At 53.9% G+C, this 17,522-nt stretch overlaps 1 protein-coding gene across 1 annotated transcript in view; it reads left to right on the top strand.

Annotated features, from left to right (window-relative positions):
- The window catches only part of srgap2 (SLIT-ROBO Rho GTPase activating protein 2), a gene marked incomplete at both ends in the record, with an annotated part of 44,349 nt that extends 28,501 nt beyond the window's left edge, over positions 1-15,848 (top strand). Inside the window, 23 exon segments of the mRNA XM_080548503.1 lie at positions 135-193; positions 196-263; positions 1,414-1,635; positions 2,637-2,639; positions 2,641-2,739; positions 2,989-3,067; positions 3,070-3,185; positions 3,770-3,773; positions 3,776-3,853; positions 4,600-4,627; positions 5,174-5,180; positions 5,182-5,205; positions 7,115-7,172; positions 7,505-7,582; positions 8,065-8,199; positions 9,502-9,607; positions 10,103-10,327; positions 12,513-12,592; positions 13,356-13,554; positions 13,963-14,091; positions 14,473-14,683; positions 14,971-15,081; positions 15,243-15,848. Coding sequence (XP_080404629.1) covers positions 135-193; positions 196-263; positions 1,414-1,635; positions 2,637-2,639; positions 2,641-2,739; positions 2,989-3,067; positions 3,070-3,185; positions 3,770-3,773; positions 3,776-3,853; positions 4,600-4,627; positions 5,174-5,180; positions 5,182-5,205; positions 7,115-7,172; positions 7,505-7,582; positions 8,065-8,199; positions 9,502-9,607; positions 10,103-10,327; positions 12,513-12,592; positions 13,356-13,554; positions 13,963-14,091; positions 14,473-14,683; positions 14,971-15,081; positions 15,243-15,848 — 2,725 coding nt within the window.
- Positions 15,849-17,522: the final 1,674 nt, after the last annotated feature.

Raw genomic sequence — 17,522 nt, 5'->3', positions numbered from 1 at the left:
CCTCCCTCTCTCCTCCCTCTCCCTCTCCCTCCCTCTCCCCCTCCTCTCTCTCTCCCTCTCCCTCTCCCTCCCTCTCTCTCCCTCTTTCTCCCTCTCCCTCTCCCTCCCCTCCCCCTCCCCCCCCCCCCCCTCAGAGGCAGGGCTAAGTACACAGAGAACAAGCTGAAGGCGGTGAAGGCCAGGAACGAGTACCTTCTGCCCTGGAGGCCACCAACAGCTGCGTGTTCAAGTACTACATCCATGACCTCTCTGACATCATAGACGTGAGTACACACTCACACACACACACACACATCCATGACCTGTCTGACATCATAGACGTGAGTACACACTCACACACACACACACACACATCATGACCTGTCTGACATCATAGACGTGAGTACACACTCACACACATCCATGACCTGTCTGACATCATAGACGTGAGTACACACACACACACACACACACACACACACACACACACACACATCCATGACCTGTCTGACATCATAGACGTGAGTACACACTCACACACACACATCCATGACCTGTCTGACATCATAGACGTGAGTACACAGTCACACACACACACACACAACACACACACACACACACACACACACCAACACACATCCACGGACCTGTCTGACATCACAGCAGGTAGACTAGTGGCGTCCCCCCGCCAGTCCTTCCCATCAGCCTCAGGGCTCCTTAATGAGGGCCCCCTGGCAGGCCTCCCCCTCCTCCCCCTCCTCTCCCTCCCTCCCTCCTCTCTTCTCATCGTTGTGTGACTCTCTCCCGCCCCTGGGGGCACCCCCCCTCTGGTTGGCCCATAAAGAGCGCTAACGCTCCTTCACTCACCATGACTGATAGTTTAGCGGTTAGCATCCTTAGACTCATGACTGATGGGTTAGCGGTTAGCGTCCTTCTCTCACCATGACTGAGATGTTAGCGCTTAGCATCCTTACACTCATGACTGATAGGTTAGCGGTTAGCATCCTTCACTCATCATGACTGATAGGTTAGCGCTTAGCATCCTTTCACCTGTTAGCAGGCACCATGCTAACCATGTCTGAATGGAATGGATGTCAATGGCAGTTGACAACATCCTGTGATGTGTACTTCTGTCATTCATTGTTATAGATGTGTTATAGATGTGTTATAGATGTGTTATAGATGTGTTATAGATGTGTCATAGATGTGTTATAGATGTGTTATAGATGTGTCACATTCAGGTGTTTTTTCTAAATAGGCTGTTGTTGTTTCAGTCAGTTGAAGAAGGATAAATGTTTAGATGTTTTACTATAACATGCTAACCACCACCCCCTCTCTCTCTCCCCATCTCTCCCCTCTCCCATCCCTCTCCCCCCCTCTCCCCCCCCCCCACCCCCTCCCTCCCGCCCTCCCTCCCCCCCCCCCCACCCTCAGTGCTGTGACCTGGGCTACCACGCCAGCCTGCACCGGGCCCTGCGTACCTACCTGTCGGCTGAGCTGAACGTGGAGGCGTCCAAGCACGCGGGCCTGGAGGGCCTGGAGGGGGCGGCGGAGAGCCTGGAGCCCAACGGGGACAAGCAGCGTCTGATGGAGACCTACAACAACGTCTTCTGCCCCCCCGTGCGCTTCGACTTCCAGTCGCACATGGGAGACACGGTACGTATGGGGAGGGGGGAGGGAGAGGGAGGGAGGAGGGAGGGAGAGGGAGGGAGGGAGGGAGGGAGAGGGAGGGAGGAGAAGGGAGGGTGAAGGGAAGGAGGTGTGTGTGTGGTGAGAGAGAGAATGTATGTGTGTGCGTGTGCGTGCGCTTTATGACGGTATTATTGAAATAGAATGTTGCTATTTTTTGAAAAACAACAGCGGTTTAACGGTTTCACCGTAAAAAAAACGCCCCATCCCTACTGATTTGCATCTGTGTGTGAATTCAACACAACCTCCCTCTTCCTCCCTCCCCTCCCTCCCCCCCCCTCCCTCCTCCCCCCCCTCCCTCTTCCCCCTCCCTCCCTCTCCCTCCCCTCCCCCCTCCCTCCCCCCCCCTCTTCCCCCCTCCCTCCCTCCCTCCCCCCCTCTCCCTCCCCTCCCCCCTCCCTCCCCCCCCCTCTTCCCCCTCCCTCCCCCCCCTCTCCCTCCCCTCCCCCCTCCCTCCCTCTCTCTCCCCTCCCTCCTCCCCTCCCTCTCCCCCCTCCCCCCCTCCCTCTTCCCCCTCCCTCCCTCCCTCCCCCCCCTCTCCCTCCCCTCCCTCTCCCCCTCCCTCTTCCCCCTCCGTCCTTCTCTCCCCCCCCTCTCTCTCCCCTCCCTCCCTCTTGCCCGCTCCCCCCTCCCTACCTCTCGCCCCCTCCCTCCCTCCTCCCCTCCCTCTCCCCCCTCCCCCCCCCTCCACCCTCCCTCCCTCCCCCTCCCCCCTCCCCTCCCCCCCTCTTCCTCCCTCCCTCCCCCCTCCCTCCTCCCCTCCCTCCCCCTCCCTCTTCCCCCTCCCTCCTTCTCTCCCTTCCCACCGCCCCCCCCCCCTCCCCCCTCCCTACCTCTTCCCCCCTCCCTCCCCCCCTCCCTCTCCCCCTCCCTCTTCCCCCTCCCTCCTTCTCTCCCTTTCCCACCGCCCCCCCCCCCTCCCTCCCCCTCCCTCCCTCCCCCCTCCCTCCCCCTCCCCCCTCCCTCAGATGGGGGGTGGTCTGTGCCCAGCAGCCGTTGGAGGGAGAGCTGCTCCAGAGGTGCCAGCAGCTGCAGTCACGCCTCTCCACCCTCACCATAGAGAACGAGGAGGTACACACACACACACACACACACACACACACACACACACACACACACACACACACACCTCACCCTCCACCACACTACCCAACTCACCTGCCTTTTCTAACCTCTCTTCTCTCTCCCTCACACTTTTTGCTCATGTCTCTCCTCCCTCTCCTTTCCCCACTCCCTCCCTCTCCTTTCCCCTCTCCTCTCTCCCCTCCCCCCCTCCCACTCCCTTCCATCACTCCTCTCCCCCCTCCTTCCCCCCCCCAGGTGAAGAAGACCATGGAGGCCACCCTGTCGACCATCCAGGACATGGTGACGGTGGAGGACTACGATGTCAGCGAGTGTTTCCACACAGCAACAGCATGGAGTCGGTCAAGTCCACCGTCAGCGAATCATATCTCAGCAAGCCCAGCCTGGCCAAGCGGAGGGCCAATCAGCAGGAGACAGAGCAGTTCTACTTCACGGTGAGAGAGCCAATCACAGAGGAGGAGGAGGAGGAGGAGGAGGAGGAGGAGTGTTATCAAAATGGTGTCACAAAATGGTGGTTCTTCTATAGCTAGGTTCGGTTCGGTTTTGTCAGGGTGACCAAAAAAGGAGGATTGTGATTGCTAGCGGGTGTCTCAGGAGACGCAGTGCTGACGCAGTGCTGGGGGTAGTAGACATCTACTACCCCCCCAGCACTGTGTCTCCTGAGACACCAGATTTTCCCCTTTACTGTGTTCCTAAGATTTCTACTGCCCCCCTTGTACTGTTTCTCCAGTGTCTAATATAAAAAAATATTTAAAAATCCTTCCATCACGGAGACTGCCAATGGCCCCAGGCCTGAGCGTAGATTACCCTTCCTGCTACGACTGGTGGATTGATGATTCACTTGCTTAGTCAAATGTATTGATTGTAAGTCGCTTTGGAATAAGGCGTCTGCTAAACGCCAAAAATGTAAATGTAAATGATTGGCTGCTTGACTTTTGTAAATGTTTTAATCAGTTTGGATTGTGTATTTTTTCTGCACCGTATCCTAACACACACACACACCCTCTCTGTGTTGTAGAAGCTGAAGAGTTCATGGAGGGCAGGAACCTGATCACCAAGCTGGAGGCCAAACACGACCTGATCGAGAAGACCCTGGGAGAGAGTGAGTCACACACACACACACACACACACACACACACACACACACAGGTGAGTAGTTACCTAGAGAGGCAGATGATTCAGCAGCCCAGAGGGTTTTTAAGTTGTTTATTTTCTGGGCCAAACATGTGTGTGTGCGTGTGTGTGTGTGGGGGAGGGGCAGTGTGTGTGTGTGTGTGTGTGGGGGGGGGCAGTGTGTGTGTGTGTGTGTGTGTGTGTGTCGGGGGGGGATTTCCAGGAGAGCCCTGGGAGTGAGGCAGAGCAGCCAGAGAGAGCCAACGTGTGCTGGGAGACACGAGGCTCCACGCAGGGGTCAGGATGGGGGAGTGTGTGTGTGTGTGTGTGTGTGTGTGTGTGTGGGGGGGGGGGGGGTGGGGGTGTGTGTGGGGAGGGGGGGCAGTGTGTGTGTGTGTGTGTGTGTGTGTGTGTGTGTGTGTGTGTGTGTGTGCAGTAGCAGGCCATCTGTGGATGCAGCTGTGTGTTGGGGAGGTTCCTCTGGGACGCGTGTATCAGGAGTGTGTGTCCCACAGGAAAAGGTGTGTGTACGTGTGTTCGTGTGTGTGTACACGTGTGTGTGTGTACGTGTGAGTACAGTGAGGGCAGAATCGGTCAGTGTGTGTGTGTGTGTGTGTGTGTGTCCAGCTGTGGCCATTTCCTCCTGTGTCCTGCCTGTGCTATAACTCTCTTCTCTTCTCCCTTCTCTCCCCTCCCCCTCTTCCTCCCCCTCTTCCTCCCTGTTCTCTCCTCTAGGTCAGAAGACTGTCTGTTGTCTTGCCAGGTAGGTGTGGTACAGAAACACACTCTCTCTCTCTCTCTCTCTCCCTCTCTCTCTCTCTCTCTCCCTCTCTCTCTCTCTCTCTCCCTCTCTCTCTTTCTCTCTCTTCCGTCTCACACATAAATTCCATAGTAGCCAGTTTCTATTTGTTGGCATGCAAGGGTATGATCTTTGCCTGCGTGTGTGTGTGTGTGTGTGTGTGTGTGTGTGTGTGTGTGTGTGTGTGTGTGTGTGTGTGTGTGGGTGTGTGTGTGTGTGTGTGTGTAGACACATGTGTATACTATAAATAGTACCTCTGGAAGCATAATGACAGACTATGGTTTCTCTCTCTTTTTCTCCCTCTTCTTCACCCCCTTCTCTCGCTCCCTCTCTCTCTCTTTCTCCCTCTCCCCCCTCCCTCTCTCTCTCCCTCTCTCCCGCTCCCTCTCTCTCTCCCTCTCTCCCCCTCCCTCTCTCTCTCCCTCTCTCTCTCTCCCTCTCTCCCCTCCCTCTCTCTCTCCCTCTCTCCCCCTCCCTCTCTCTCTCCCCTCCCTCTCTCTCTCTTTTCAGTGGAAGGGCGGAACTCTTCATTACGGAAGCAGGTAATTGTCTCTCTCTGTTGGGAGTGTTTGTTTGCCTGTGTGTGTGTGTGTGTGTGTGTGTGTGTGTGTGTGTGTGTGTGCGTTATGGTGTGTTATGGTTACCATAGTCACACAGCGGTCTCTTATCCTATCCAGGCCTATTTCCTCATAATCTCCCCTTAATCTCTCCTCGGGGAGCAATAAAGTACCAATCTATCTACCGACCCATCAATAAAGTACCTATCTGTGTATCTATCTATGCCTATCTATGCAGCAGCGAGAGTTTAGAGACTCTACACTGGCTTCCTGTTAAATTCAGAATAGATTTCAAGATCTTCTGCTTGTTTATTAAGATCTCACTGGCACAGCACCAGAATATCTGAAAGATAGCATATCAGCCCAATAGAGCTCTCAGGTCTTCTGCTAGCATATCAGCCCAATAGAGCTCTCAGGTCTTCTGACGCTGGCTTTCCTGTGTACCACATGTACAAAAGAAGAGATCTGGTGAGGCTGCATTCTCATTTTATGCACCCAGATTGTGGAATGCACTGCCAGTTTACATTAGGGATGCAACCTCAGCGAAATTATGTTCAAGTCAAGACAAAAAAAACATCTTTTTAATATTGCCTTTACATGACTAAATTATTAAATGATGATTATATAATGATTGGAGCACTTTGAGCTGCAATGCTTGCAGGAAAAGTGCTATACAAATAAAAGTTATTATTATTATTATAATTATTTCCACTTAATCTCCCCTTAATTTCTCCTCGGGGATCAATAAAGTACCAATCTATCTACCGACCGATCAATAAAGTAACTATCTATGTATCTGTGCCCCCCTGGTGCCCTCACCCAGCCCAACCATGCCTCTGTGTTGTGTTATGCCAGTGTTGCATCATCATTGCAGAATGCAGACAGAAACACACACTGATTTTCTCGTTCTGGGTGAAACCGTCAGTTGGGTTGGGCTCCTCCTGGTGGTAGACGTGGGGTATGACACGCCAGTCTGGTTTTCTTCTGAGATGAGCACACACACACACACACACACACACACACACAGACCCATACAGGACCCACCGCTTGTTCTGCACAGAGAACACACAACAGACACGTGTCCGTTCCAGCAAGATACACGCACACACACACACACACACACACACACACACACAGCGTGCTCCAGATTCCCCTAAACAAACAAAGGGAGAAGGGAAGAGGCCGTCTCCTAGCAACAGCTGGAATCTGTTTCCCCCTCTATTCCACACCTTTCCCTCCTGGATGAGTGTGTGTGTGTGTGTGTCTGTGTGTGTGTGTGTGTGTGTCAGTGTGTGTGTCTGTGTGTGTGTGTGTGTGTGTGTGTGTGTGTGTGTGTGTCTGTGTCTGTGTCTGTGTCTGTGTGTGTGTCTGTGTCTGTGTGTGTGTCTGTGTCTGTGTCTGTGTGTATCTGTGTGTGTGTCTGTGTCTGTGTCTGTGTGTGTGTGTGTGTGTGTGTGTGCTTAGACTCTGAGGCTAAACTGCTCTTTTGTGTGGAGGAAAACCAGGATGTATCCTCCTCTCCTCCCCCCCCTCCTCCCCCTCCTCCCCCTCTCATCCCCCCCCCCTCCTCCCCCTCTCATCCCTCCTTTAACATCCCCCTCTCCTCTCTTCCCTCCTTTAACATCCCCCTCTCCTCCCCCCCCCCTCCTCCTCCTCTCATCCCTCCTTCTCATCCCCCTCTCCTCTCTTCCCTCTCATCCCTCCTTTAACATCCCCCTCTCCTCTCTTCCCTCTCATCCCTCCTTTAACATCCCCCTCTCCTCCTCCCCCTCTCATCCCTCCTTTAACATCCCCCTCTCCTCCCCCTCTCATCCCTCCTTTAACATCCCCCTCTCCTCCCCCCCCTCTCCTCCCTCCTTTAACATCCCCCTCTCCTCTCTTCCCTCTGTCTCAGGAGTGTCAGGTGATCCCTCTGATGGTGGGCAGCTGCATCCGCTTCATCAGTTGCCATGGTGAGGAAACACTGTTCCCTGATGATGTGATTGGTTGAGGATCCTTTACTCTGCTCGTTGATTGGTTGATTGGCTGATTGGCTTGCTTCGTCTCGTCTCTCTCTCTCTCTCTCTCTCTCTCTCTCTCTCTCTCTCTCTCTCTCTCTCTCTCTCTCTCTCAATTCAAACGGCTTTATTCATATTACATTGCCAAATGTGTGGAGATAAAAAACAAACAAAAGAATGTAATGTATGACTCGAATAAAGAAATTATTAAACATGTCTCTCTCTCTGTCTCCCCCCCTCTCTCTTTCTTTCTCTGTCTCTCTCTCCCCCCCCCCCTCTCTCTGCAGGTCTTCAACATGAGGGTATATTCAGAGTGTCGGGGTCGCAGGTGGAGGTCAACGACATCAAGAACGCCTTTGAGAGAGGTAAGACTCCATCACCCAGCATACACCCTGCCCTGGGAAGAACTACACTGTGTAGATCATGCAGTCTTCTTGATTGACTGTCTCTCGGAGACAGAGACAGTCAGCTGGTGGTTACCATGGAGACAGACAGACAGACAGACAGACAGAGACGGTCAGCTTGTTGTTACCATGGAGACAGACTCTCTGTCTCTGTGTGTCTGTCGTCCATGGTAACCACCAGCTGACTGTCTCTGTGTGTCTGTCGTCCATGGTAACCACCAGCTGACCGTCTCTGTGTTAGTCTCCATGGTAACCACCAGCTGACCGTCTCTGTGTTAGTCTCCATGGTAACCACCAGCCGACTATCTTTCTCCATGGTAACCGCCAGCTGACTGTCTGTCTCCATGGTGACCGCCAGCTGACTGTCTGTCTCCATGGTGACCACCAGCTGACTGTCTCTCTCTCTCTCTCTCTCTCTCTCTGTCCGTCTCCATGGTAACCAGGCGAGGACCCGTTGGCGGGGGACCAGAACGACCATGACATGGACTCCATCGCCGGGGTGCTCAAGCTCTACTTCAGAGGCCTGGACCAGGCGCTGTTCCCCAAGGAGGTCTTCCACGAAATCATATCCTGTGTCTGTGAGTGGCAGCCAGGCCTGTGTGTGTGGGGGGGTGCGCGCGTGTGTGTGTGTGTGTGTGTGTGTGTGTGTGTGTGTGTGTGTGTGTGTGTGGGTTTGTGTGAGGGTGTGTGTGTGTGTGTGTGTGTGTGTGTGGTTGTGTGTGGGCGTGTGTGTGTGTGTGTGGGCGTGTGTGTGCCAGCTGAATGAAGCTGTCTTATCTGAGTTCTTCAGCTACCTTCTAACACCGCTAATAATAAACCCTTCAAATCCAAATCACATGAACCAGACAGACACAGCACGTTCACCAAAGTCTGTGCAGTTATAACGTTGAATTCCCTTTTCGAATGCTTGTTTTTACCGACGTAGGACTTCGCCTGCACACTGCTAATGTTCGTTCGCTAGCTGGCTGCAGCCACAGAGAGAGACAGCTCTCCTGTCTCTGTCTCTCTCTCCCTCTCTCTCCCTTCCTCCCTCTCTCTCTCTCTCTCCCTTCCTCCCTCTCTCTCCCTCCCTCTCCCCCTTCCTCCCTCTCTCTCTCTCTCTCCCTTCCTCCCTCTCTCTCTCTCTCTCTCTCTCTCTCTCTCTCTCTCTCCTGGTCCCCGCCTCTGTCGTCTGGTTTGAATCCAAAATGTCTCTCTTTTTTCTTTCTTTTTTGTTTTTACACCGACACAACTCTTCCCCTCCCCCTACCCCTCCCCCTCCCCCTCCGCCAGGGTAATCTGATCCCTCCATCCTGGAGGAGAGCAGTGTGTGTGTTTGTTTACCTACCTTCACAACCTTTTCTTCTCCCTCTCTCCCTCCCTCTCTCTCTCTTTTTCCCTCTCTCTCTCTCTCTCACTTTCTCTCCCTCTCTATCTCTCTCTCACTCCCTCTCTCTCTCCCTCCTTCTCTCTCTCTCCCCCTCCCTCTCGCTCTCTCTCCCCCTCTCTCCCCCTCTCTCTCTCTCCCTCTCTCTCTCCCTTTCCCTCTCTCTCTCTCACACTTTCTCTCCCTCTCTATCTCTCTCTCTCTCTCCCTCTCTCTCTCTCACACACACTCTCTCCTCCTTCTCTCCCTCTCTCCCCCTCTCCCCCCCTCTCTCTCTCTCTCTGCCAACGATAGCAGACTCAGAGTGTTCCACAGTGTAGCTGGTCATGGTCTTGTGCGTGTCCTACACCATCATATTCATATTTAATAAACATCAGCTCCTATGCTTGGTAGGGTGTCATGGCAAAGTAAAGGTGTGTAAGCTTGTACTCTGTATGCTAACACCGGCCCAACCCCTGTGTGTGTTTTAATCAACCCCTGTGTGTGTGTGTGTGTGTGTGTGTGTGTGTTCCAGCGATGGAGAGTCTCCAGGAGAGGGCGGTCCACATCCGGAAGGTTCTGCTGTCGTTGCCCAGCAACACCCTCATCATCATGAGATACCTGTTCGCCTTCCTCAACTAGTGAGTTACTCACACCCCCCCCCACACACACACACACACACACACACACACAGTCACGGATGGCTAAATGGCTAAGCGGCATTGAAGTGATGCCGTGTCGGCGTAGAGGTGGAGGAGTGGAGTGAACCGTTCTGTAGTTGTGGACAGAGGACGGGGTCAAGGGTTGCTTTCTCGAGGAGAGGCTTGACTCTGGCTGTTTTGAAGGCGGCCGGGACAGATCCTGTGTGGATAGAGTAGAGGAGTTGATTACGGTGGTACGGTTAGGAAGGATGTTGGAGGAAATGGATTGGAGAAGAGGGGAGGGGAGGGGATAGGATCGAGAGGGCAGGCGGTCGCCCACTTAGATGTGATCAGTGTGAGAATCTCATCAGGGGAGAGGGGGGGGAAAAGATGATAAGCCAGAGACCGAGTGTAGAGCCGAGAGTCTCCTACAGCCTGTAACCCCTCCTCCCTCCTCTCCTCTACCCCCCCCCCCCCCCTACTCTACCCCCCCAGCCTGTCCCAGTACCACGACGACAACATGATGGACCCGTACAACCTGGCCATCTGCTTCGGCCCCACCCTGATGGCGGTCCCCGAGGGCAACGACCAGGTGTCCTGCCAGGCGCACGTCAACGAGCTCATCAAGACCATCATCATCCACCACGACATCATCTTCCCCGGGCCCCGGGACCTGCAGGGCCCCGTATACACCCCCCCGGGGGCCGCCGACGACTACTGGTGAGGAGGAGGGGGGCGGGTGGGTGGGGGGACGGCTGGGAGAGGGTGGAGGTGGGAGAGGGTGAGGAGGGAGAGGGTAGTCCTGGTGGGTTGTGGGGGAGGAGAGGGCGGCTGTGGCGCAGGAGGTAGAGCCGGTGTCTAATGATCGCAAGGTCGGCAGATTAGTGGTTCGAACCCCGGCTGGCCACTTGTCGAGGTGTCCTTGGGCAAGACACTGAACCCCAAATTGCTCCCAATGAGCGGGCCGGCCGGCGCCTTGCATGGTAGCTTGGCCGCCATTGGTGTGTGAATGTGTGTGTGAATGTGTGTGTGAATGGGTGAATATCCGAAGCGCTTCACAACGGCCTCTCATCCACACATTCACACACCAATGGCGGCAAGCTACCATGCAGGGCGTCGGCCCGCTCACTGGGAGCAATTTGGGGTTCAGTGTCTTGCCCAAGGACACCTCGACATGTGGCCAGCCGGGGGTTCGAACCACCGATCTGTCAACCTTGCGATCATTAGACGGCGGCTCTACCTCCTGTACCACAGCCGCCCCCAACACACTGGCAATATGTGCAATATGTCTGTACAAATAAATATGGTGCAATGTATCTATACAAATATGGAGCAATATTTGGATAAAGAGAAGTTGGATCAGGCTGTGTATGTGTAGGGGGGGGTGGGGTTGATGTGTGTGGGTGGGGGTGATTTAGGGAGCGTGTATGGGACACATTACTGTTCTCAGATCGTTTGGTCTGGTCTGGTCTGGGGGGGGGGATCAGCTTACCCAGAGAGAGAAGATCAAACACACACACGCACACACACACACACACACACACACACATACACAAACACATACACACGCATGCATGCGTGCACACAGATACACACACATGCACTCACACACGTACACACACACACACACACACACACACACACACACACACACACACACACACACATATACACACACATGCACTCACACACGTACACACACACACACACACACACACACACACACACACACACACACACACACACACACACACACACATATACACTCATACAAACACATACACATACACACAGATACACACACACACTCAGGGTTAGGGTGTGTAGGGTGTGTAGGGTTCACACACACACACATACACACAAACACACACACTCACACACTCCCTGTCTCACATATGCCTGCACACACAAACAACAGTGAGACATGATTAGGCAAATATTTGGTTTTCAGCTGTAACCTCCCTCCCTCCCCCCCTCCCTCCTTCCCCCCCTCCCTCCCTCCCTCCCCCCTCCCCCCCCCTCCCCTCCCACTAACCACTAACCTATCACACGCCTGCCTCTCCCCAGCCTACAGCTACCCAGAGACACCACACACACAACATCATGAACTACACATGTACACATACACACCACACACACAACAACATGAGCTACACATGTACACACACACACCACACACACACAACATGAGCTATACATGTCCACACACACACCACACACACAACAACATGAGCTACACATGTACACACACACCACACACACAACAACATCAGCTACACATGTACATATAGACAGAGCACACACAATAACATGAGCTCCAGCTGATCTGAGAACTGTTTCTCACACACACACACACACACACTCACACACACACACACACACACACTCACACACAGTGAAAGAGACACCATCTGGAGTGTCATTGCTGGAGCTTGTGTAATGGTGATGGTTATGACCTCAGCACCAGTGTGTGTGTGTGTGTGTGTGTGTGTGTGTGTGTGTGTGTCTGTGTGTGCGTGTGCGTGAGAGCGAGTGTGTGTGTGTGTGAGAGCGTGTCTGTGTGTGTGTGTCTGTGTGTGCGTGTGCGTGTCTGTGTGTGTGTGAGAGCGTGTGCGTGTGTCCAGCTGAATGGAGGTATCTTTGTGACATCAGGTTTAAAGCATTTTACTCTCTCATTCATAAACACGTGAGATCATTCATCTGAAACGGGGCTGTGTGTCAGCCCTCGGTGACCGCAGATGGCACACACACACACACACACACACACACACACACACACACACACACACACACACACCCTTCCTTCGGGAACATTACAGAATGTCCAGCTGCTTCACTAGTTACTCAATCTATTGTCTCTCTCTCCCTCCCTCCCTCCCTCCCTCCCTCCCTCCCTCCCCCTCAGTGACAGTCCTCACTGCGAGCCCCCCCTGGTGAGCGAGCCCGCTCCTGACACTGTCTCTGTGCTGCGCACCAGCGAGGATGGTGAGTAACACACACCACACACACACACACACACACACACACACACACACACACACACACACACACATATGGACACACACACATACAGACACACACACACACACAGATACACACACACATATGGACACGCACACACACACACACACACAGATTAACATGACGTCTGCTTCAGCCTATCAGATCAGTGTATGCTTCTCACCCCATCAGATCAGTCTATGCTTATGCCAGCCTATGAGATGTCACCATGCCTGTCTGTTGACTCCATACTGACCGCTCTACCGCTGTGTAACCGCCTTGATGAACACTCCTTAACCGCCTTTATGAGCACAGTTCTTAACCGCTGTATGACCGCTGTATGACCGCTGTATGACCGCTGTATGACCGCTGTATGACCGCTGTATGACCACTGTGCGACCACTGCAGCACTAACCTGCTTGGCACTCACCCACTCACCCCTTCTTCTTCCTCTCTCCGTCTCTCCCCTTGTTTCTGCCTCCCCATCCCCACCCCTCTCTCCCTCTTTCTCTCTCTGTCCCTCCTTCTCTCTCCCCCCTCCTCCCCTCCCTCTCTTCTCCCTCCACCCCCCTCTCTCTCTCTCTCTCTGTCCCTCCCTCTCACTTCCCCTCCCTCCCCCCCCCTCCCTCTCTCCCTCCACCCCCCTCTCTCTCTGTCCCTCCCTCTCTCTCTGTCCCTCCCTCTCTCCCTCCCCAATACCTCTCCCACCCCCTCCTCCCTCCCTCCCCCCCTCTTCTCTCTCTGAAAGGCTCCCTGGTTGTTTCAGAGTCTGACCCCATCGAGGCCCTGGCCCGCTTCGACTACACCGGACGGACCAATCGGGAGCTGTCGTTCCAGAAGGGCGCCGCCCTGCTGCTGTTCCAGAGGGCCTCGGAGGACTGGTGGGAGGGACGGCACAACGGGGCCAACGGCCTGGTGCCCCACCAGTACATCCTCATACAGGACACGTAAGATATACCACCAGTACATCCTCATACATGACACGTATGTTATACTGGTTATACACCAGTTACAGACCAGTTACACCAGTACATCATCATACAGGACACGTACGTTAAACCAGTATAGACCAGTTATAGACCAGTATAGACCAGTATAGACCAGTTATAGACCAGTTATAGACCAGTATAGACCAGTTATAGACCAGTATAGACCAGTTATAGACCAGTAACACCAGTACATCCTCATACAGGACACGTACGTTATACCAGTATAGACCAGTTCTAGACCAGTTATACACCAGTTATACACCAGTTACAGACCAGTAACACCAGTACATAGTGGTTCAAGGCATATAATACCCATACTAATAGACGTGTGTGTGTGTGTGTGTGTGTGTGTGTGTGTGTGTGCAGGGCTGACGGGGGGCGGGGCAGTCCTAAGACGGAGGCGGAGCTGCAGGAGGAGAGAGTGTCCACTAGGAGCAGCGCAGCCTCCCCCACCGGGGCCCACGTGGCCGACATCTACCTGGCCAACCTCAACAAGTGAGTTGACCAATCACACACACACACACACACACACACACACACACACACACACACACACTAAGATACGTGGCTGACATCTACCTGGCCAACCTCAACAAGTGAGTGACGCCTGCCTGCACCAATCACCTCTCAGCATGTCAGGAACACATTGACCAATCACAGTTCATCATCGCCATCACAAAGGAAATGTACAGATACAAATACAGAAACACAGTCGACAGAGAGACAGTAACTCAGTAATTCTCTCTCTCTCTCTGTGTCTCTCTCACTCTATCTCTTCTCTCTTTCTCTCTCTGTCTGTCTCCCTCTCTCTCTCTCCCTCTCTCTCTCTCTCTCCCTCTCCCTCTCCCTCCCTCTCTCTCTTCTCCCCCCCTCCAGGATGAGGAAGAGGCCGGAGTCTGGGAGTATCCGTAGAACGTTCCGGGGCTCTGAGAGCGATGGGTCGTCTCCGGGGGCGACCGGCGGGGGGGTGAGGACCGCCTCTCTCCCGGTGGGGGGGGCTCTGGTGAAGGAGGGGGGGGACAAGAGGCCCGTCAGCGCCCACAGCATCCTCAACTCTGTCACACGACACTCCTCCCTCAAGACCAAGGTACCGTCACATCAATATCTAATAGTTAGCAATATCATCATCATCAATATCTAATAATTATCAATATCATCATTATCAATATCTAATAATTATCAGTATCCTCATTATCAATATCTAATAATTATCAGTATCCTCATTATCAATATCTAATAATTATCAATATCCTCACTATCAATATCTTACTGTTTGTGAAGGGAATTAGAATCACTTCACGTGTTAAAAGTGTTCTCTAGATAAAAGTTGGGTTTTTATTATTTTTACAATGTTTTTTTTTATTGATTGTTCAGGTGGAGAGCCCGCAGTTCCGCAAGGCGACCAGCGCGGGGCGCTCTAAGAGCTTCAGCAACCACCGACCCCTGGACCCCGAGGTCATCGCTCAGGTGGAGCACAGCTCTCAGGTAACCACGCCCCCCTCCCTCCCTCCCTCCCAACCAATCAGCTTAAAGCTTTAACCTCGCAACACTAAAAACATGAAACTTGAAATTTGATGTTTCTCTCTCTCTCTCCCTCCTTCCCCTCCCCCTCCCCCTCCCCCCCCCCCCCCCCACGTGTGTTCCAGGACATCGAGGCGGCCATGACCTCCGCCCTGGACGAGCTGCGTGAGCTGGAGCGTCAGAGCAGCGGCGGGGGCAAGCACACACACACACCTGACGTGGTACTGGACACCCTGGAGCAGCTGAAGGGTGTGTGTGGAGGAGGAGGAGGGGGAGGAGGGATGGTCTCGGAGCCCTCCAGCCCCCTCCACTCCCGCCTGCTGCGTGACTGCGAGGGGGGGGGCGGCGGCGCCCCCCACCACACCCACCCCCTCCAGCGCAGCGCCTCCTCGGCCAGCGACGTCCCCTCCTCCTTCAGGCCCGCTAAAGGCCAGCAGCCCCGGAGCCCCCTCCTCCCCTCCTCCACCTCCCCCTCCCTCTCCTCCTCCTCCGCCTCCCTCTCCTCCTCCTCCTTCCAGCCCCGCGGCCCCCCCGCCACGCGGCCCAAGCCCGTGGTGTTCCCCAAGAGCCCCGGGGGGGGCAGCAGCCCCGCCATGGGGTCCCCCACCTCCACCGTGCCCCCCAGCCCCCTCCCCCCGCCCTCCTCCTCCTCACCACACACACACTCCTCCTCACACACCCCTCCTCCCCCGCCCCCGCCCCAGGCCAACGATAAGTCCTGTCCAGTTTAGGACCAGTTTAGAGGACCCCCCCCCCAAAAAAAAAAGAGAATCATAACTATAAGCTTAGGGGTGGAAGTAACACAGTTGACCCTAGGTCATAATGGGTTGAATATCTATATCTTATATATCTATACAGCGCTTTCCCCTCCAGCTCAGAGCGCTTTACGTTTGAGGGGGTGACCCCCCCCACCTCAGCCACACCCCCCCACCTCAGCCACGACCCACGTGTAGCACCCACAGCACACCTTCATCCTCCTCTCCTCTCCTCTCCTCTCCTCCCCTCTCCTCTATTCTCCTCCACTCCCCTTTCCCCTCCCCTCCCCTCCTCTCCTCTCCTCCCCTCCCAGGTCCTACCATGGCTCTCCCTCGCCCCCTCTTGGCAGCTCTAGTGATTACAGTTCCTCTCTCAGACTAACACACACACACGCACACACACACAGACACACACACACACACACACACACACCTCTCCTCCTCCCCCCCCCTGACTAACAGACTGCCCCCCCCCACACCCACTCACAGACAAGGCATCAGGACTCAGGGCTGACACACACACACACCATGACAATACAGAGCTGTGGCACCTGTACATATGAGTGTGCTTGTGTGTGTGTGTGTGTGCGTGCGCGTGCGCGCGTATATGTGTGTGTGTCCGTACCTTACACACAGATTGGAGTGACAGAGAGCACTGTTGTGGTTTTGAATAGACGGGACAAAAAGGACAGATTTCCCAGAAGTTTTTCCCATTCCTATATTTTTTTTTATTGTATTATTATTATTATAATTATTATTAACCTCTAGAGGACTGGATGATCCGACCCGGAAGTGGTTTGTTCCACTTCCTGGACCCGGACTCGGACACTTTGACTGTGAAACGCAGAGCTCACCACCCAATTGGACCTGTCTCTCAGCCCACTGACCCGCTGCTCCTGAGGGGGAAAGACTGGATGGACCTGCCTGGAAGGAGAGAGGGAGGGAGAGAGAGAGGGAGAGAGAGAGAGAGATGATGGACAGAAAAAGGAAAAAAGAGAGACTCCGTTGAAAAAGGCTGAACTGGACTGTTGAGGACTTTGCAATTGTTGTCGTTACCATGGTGATTCGTTTTTTTAAACATGAATGTTTAATTGATCATTAATCAATAATCAATCGATCCACTAAGACTCTGTGACTCTGTAAGATATCACTAGACTTTACAGGCTGGAATTCCCCCCAACAGCACCCCCCGCTGGCTGATAACGGCATAACCACGGCCAAAAACGCTGAATAATAACTATGATAATAACTTATCTTTCTGTAGCAATAAAAAAGAGAAAGGCAGCGTCGTTTGACGCATTAAGCTGCTTCTCTCTCGCGAACTCTCTAGGTGTGTAGTGGGCGCCATGGAAACCCAGCGTTTAATATTTTACGCCATGTTGTTGAATGAATCGAACGCAAAACACACTCAGACACACACACACACACACACCTATAAGGGAGCAAGGAAACCTGTGTGTTTGTGTGTGTCTGTGTGTGTGTGTGTGTCTGTGTGAGTGAGTGAGTGTGTGTATGTGTGCGTGCGTGTGCGCGCATGTTCTGTGGCAGCTAACCAGCGGTAGCGGCTGTGACAGTGTCGGCCTCTATAACCAGATCGACGGCTCCTCCTCTCTTCCACCCAGACCTATAGCTCGCTCATGTATCTCTCAA

This window comes from Nansenia antarctica (genome assembly GCF_963989245.1).
Source record: "Nansenia antarctica genome assembly, chromosome: 18".
NCBI lineage: Eukaryota > Metazoa > Chordata > Actinopteri > Argentiniformes > Microstomatidae > Nansenia > Nansenia antarctica.
This window is presented reverse-complemented; position numbering and strand designations above follow the sequence as displayed.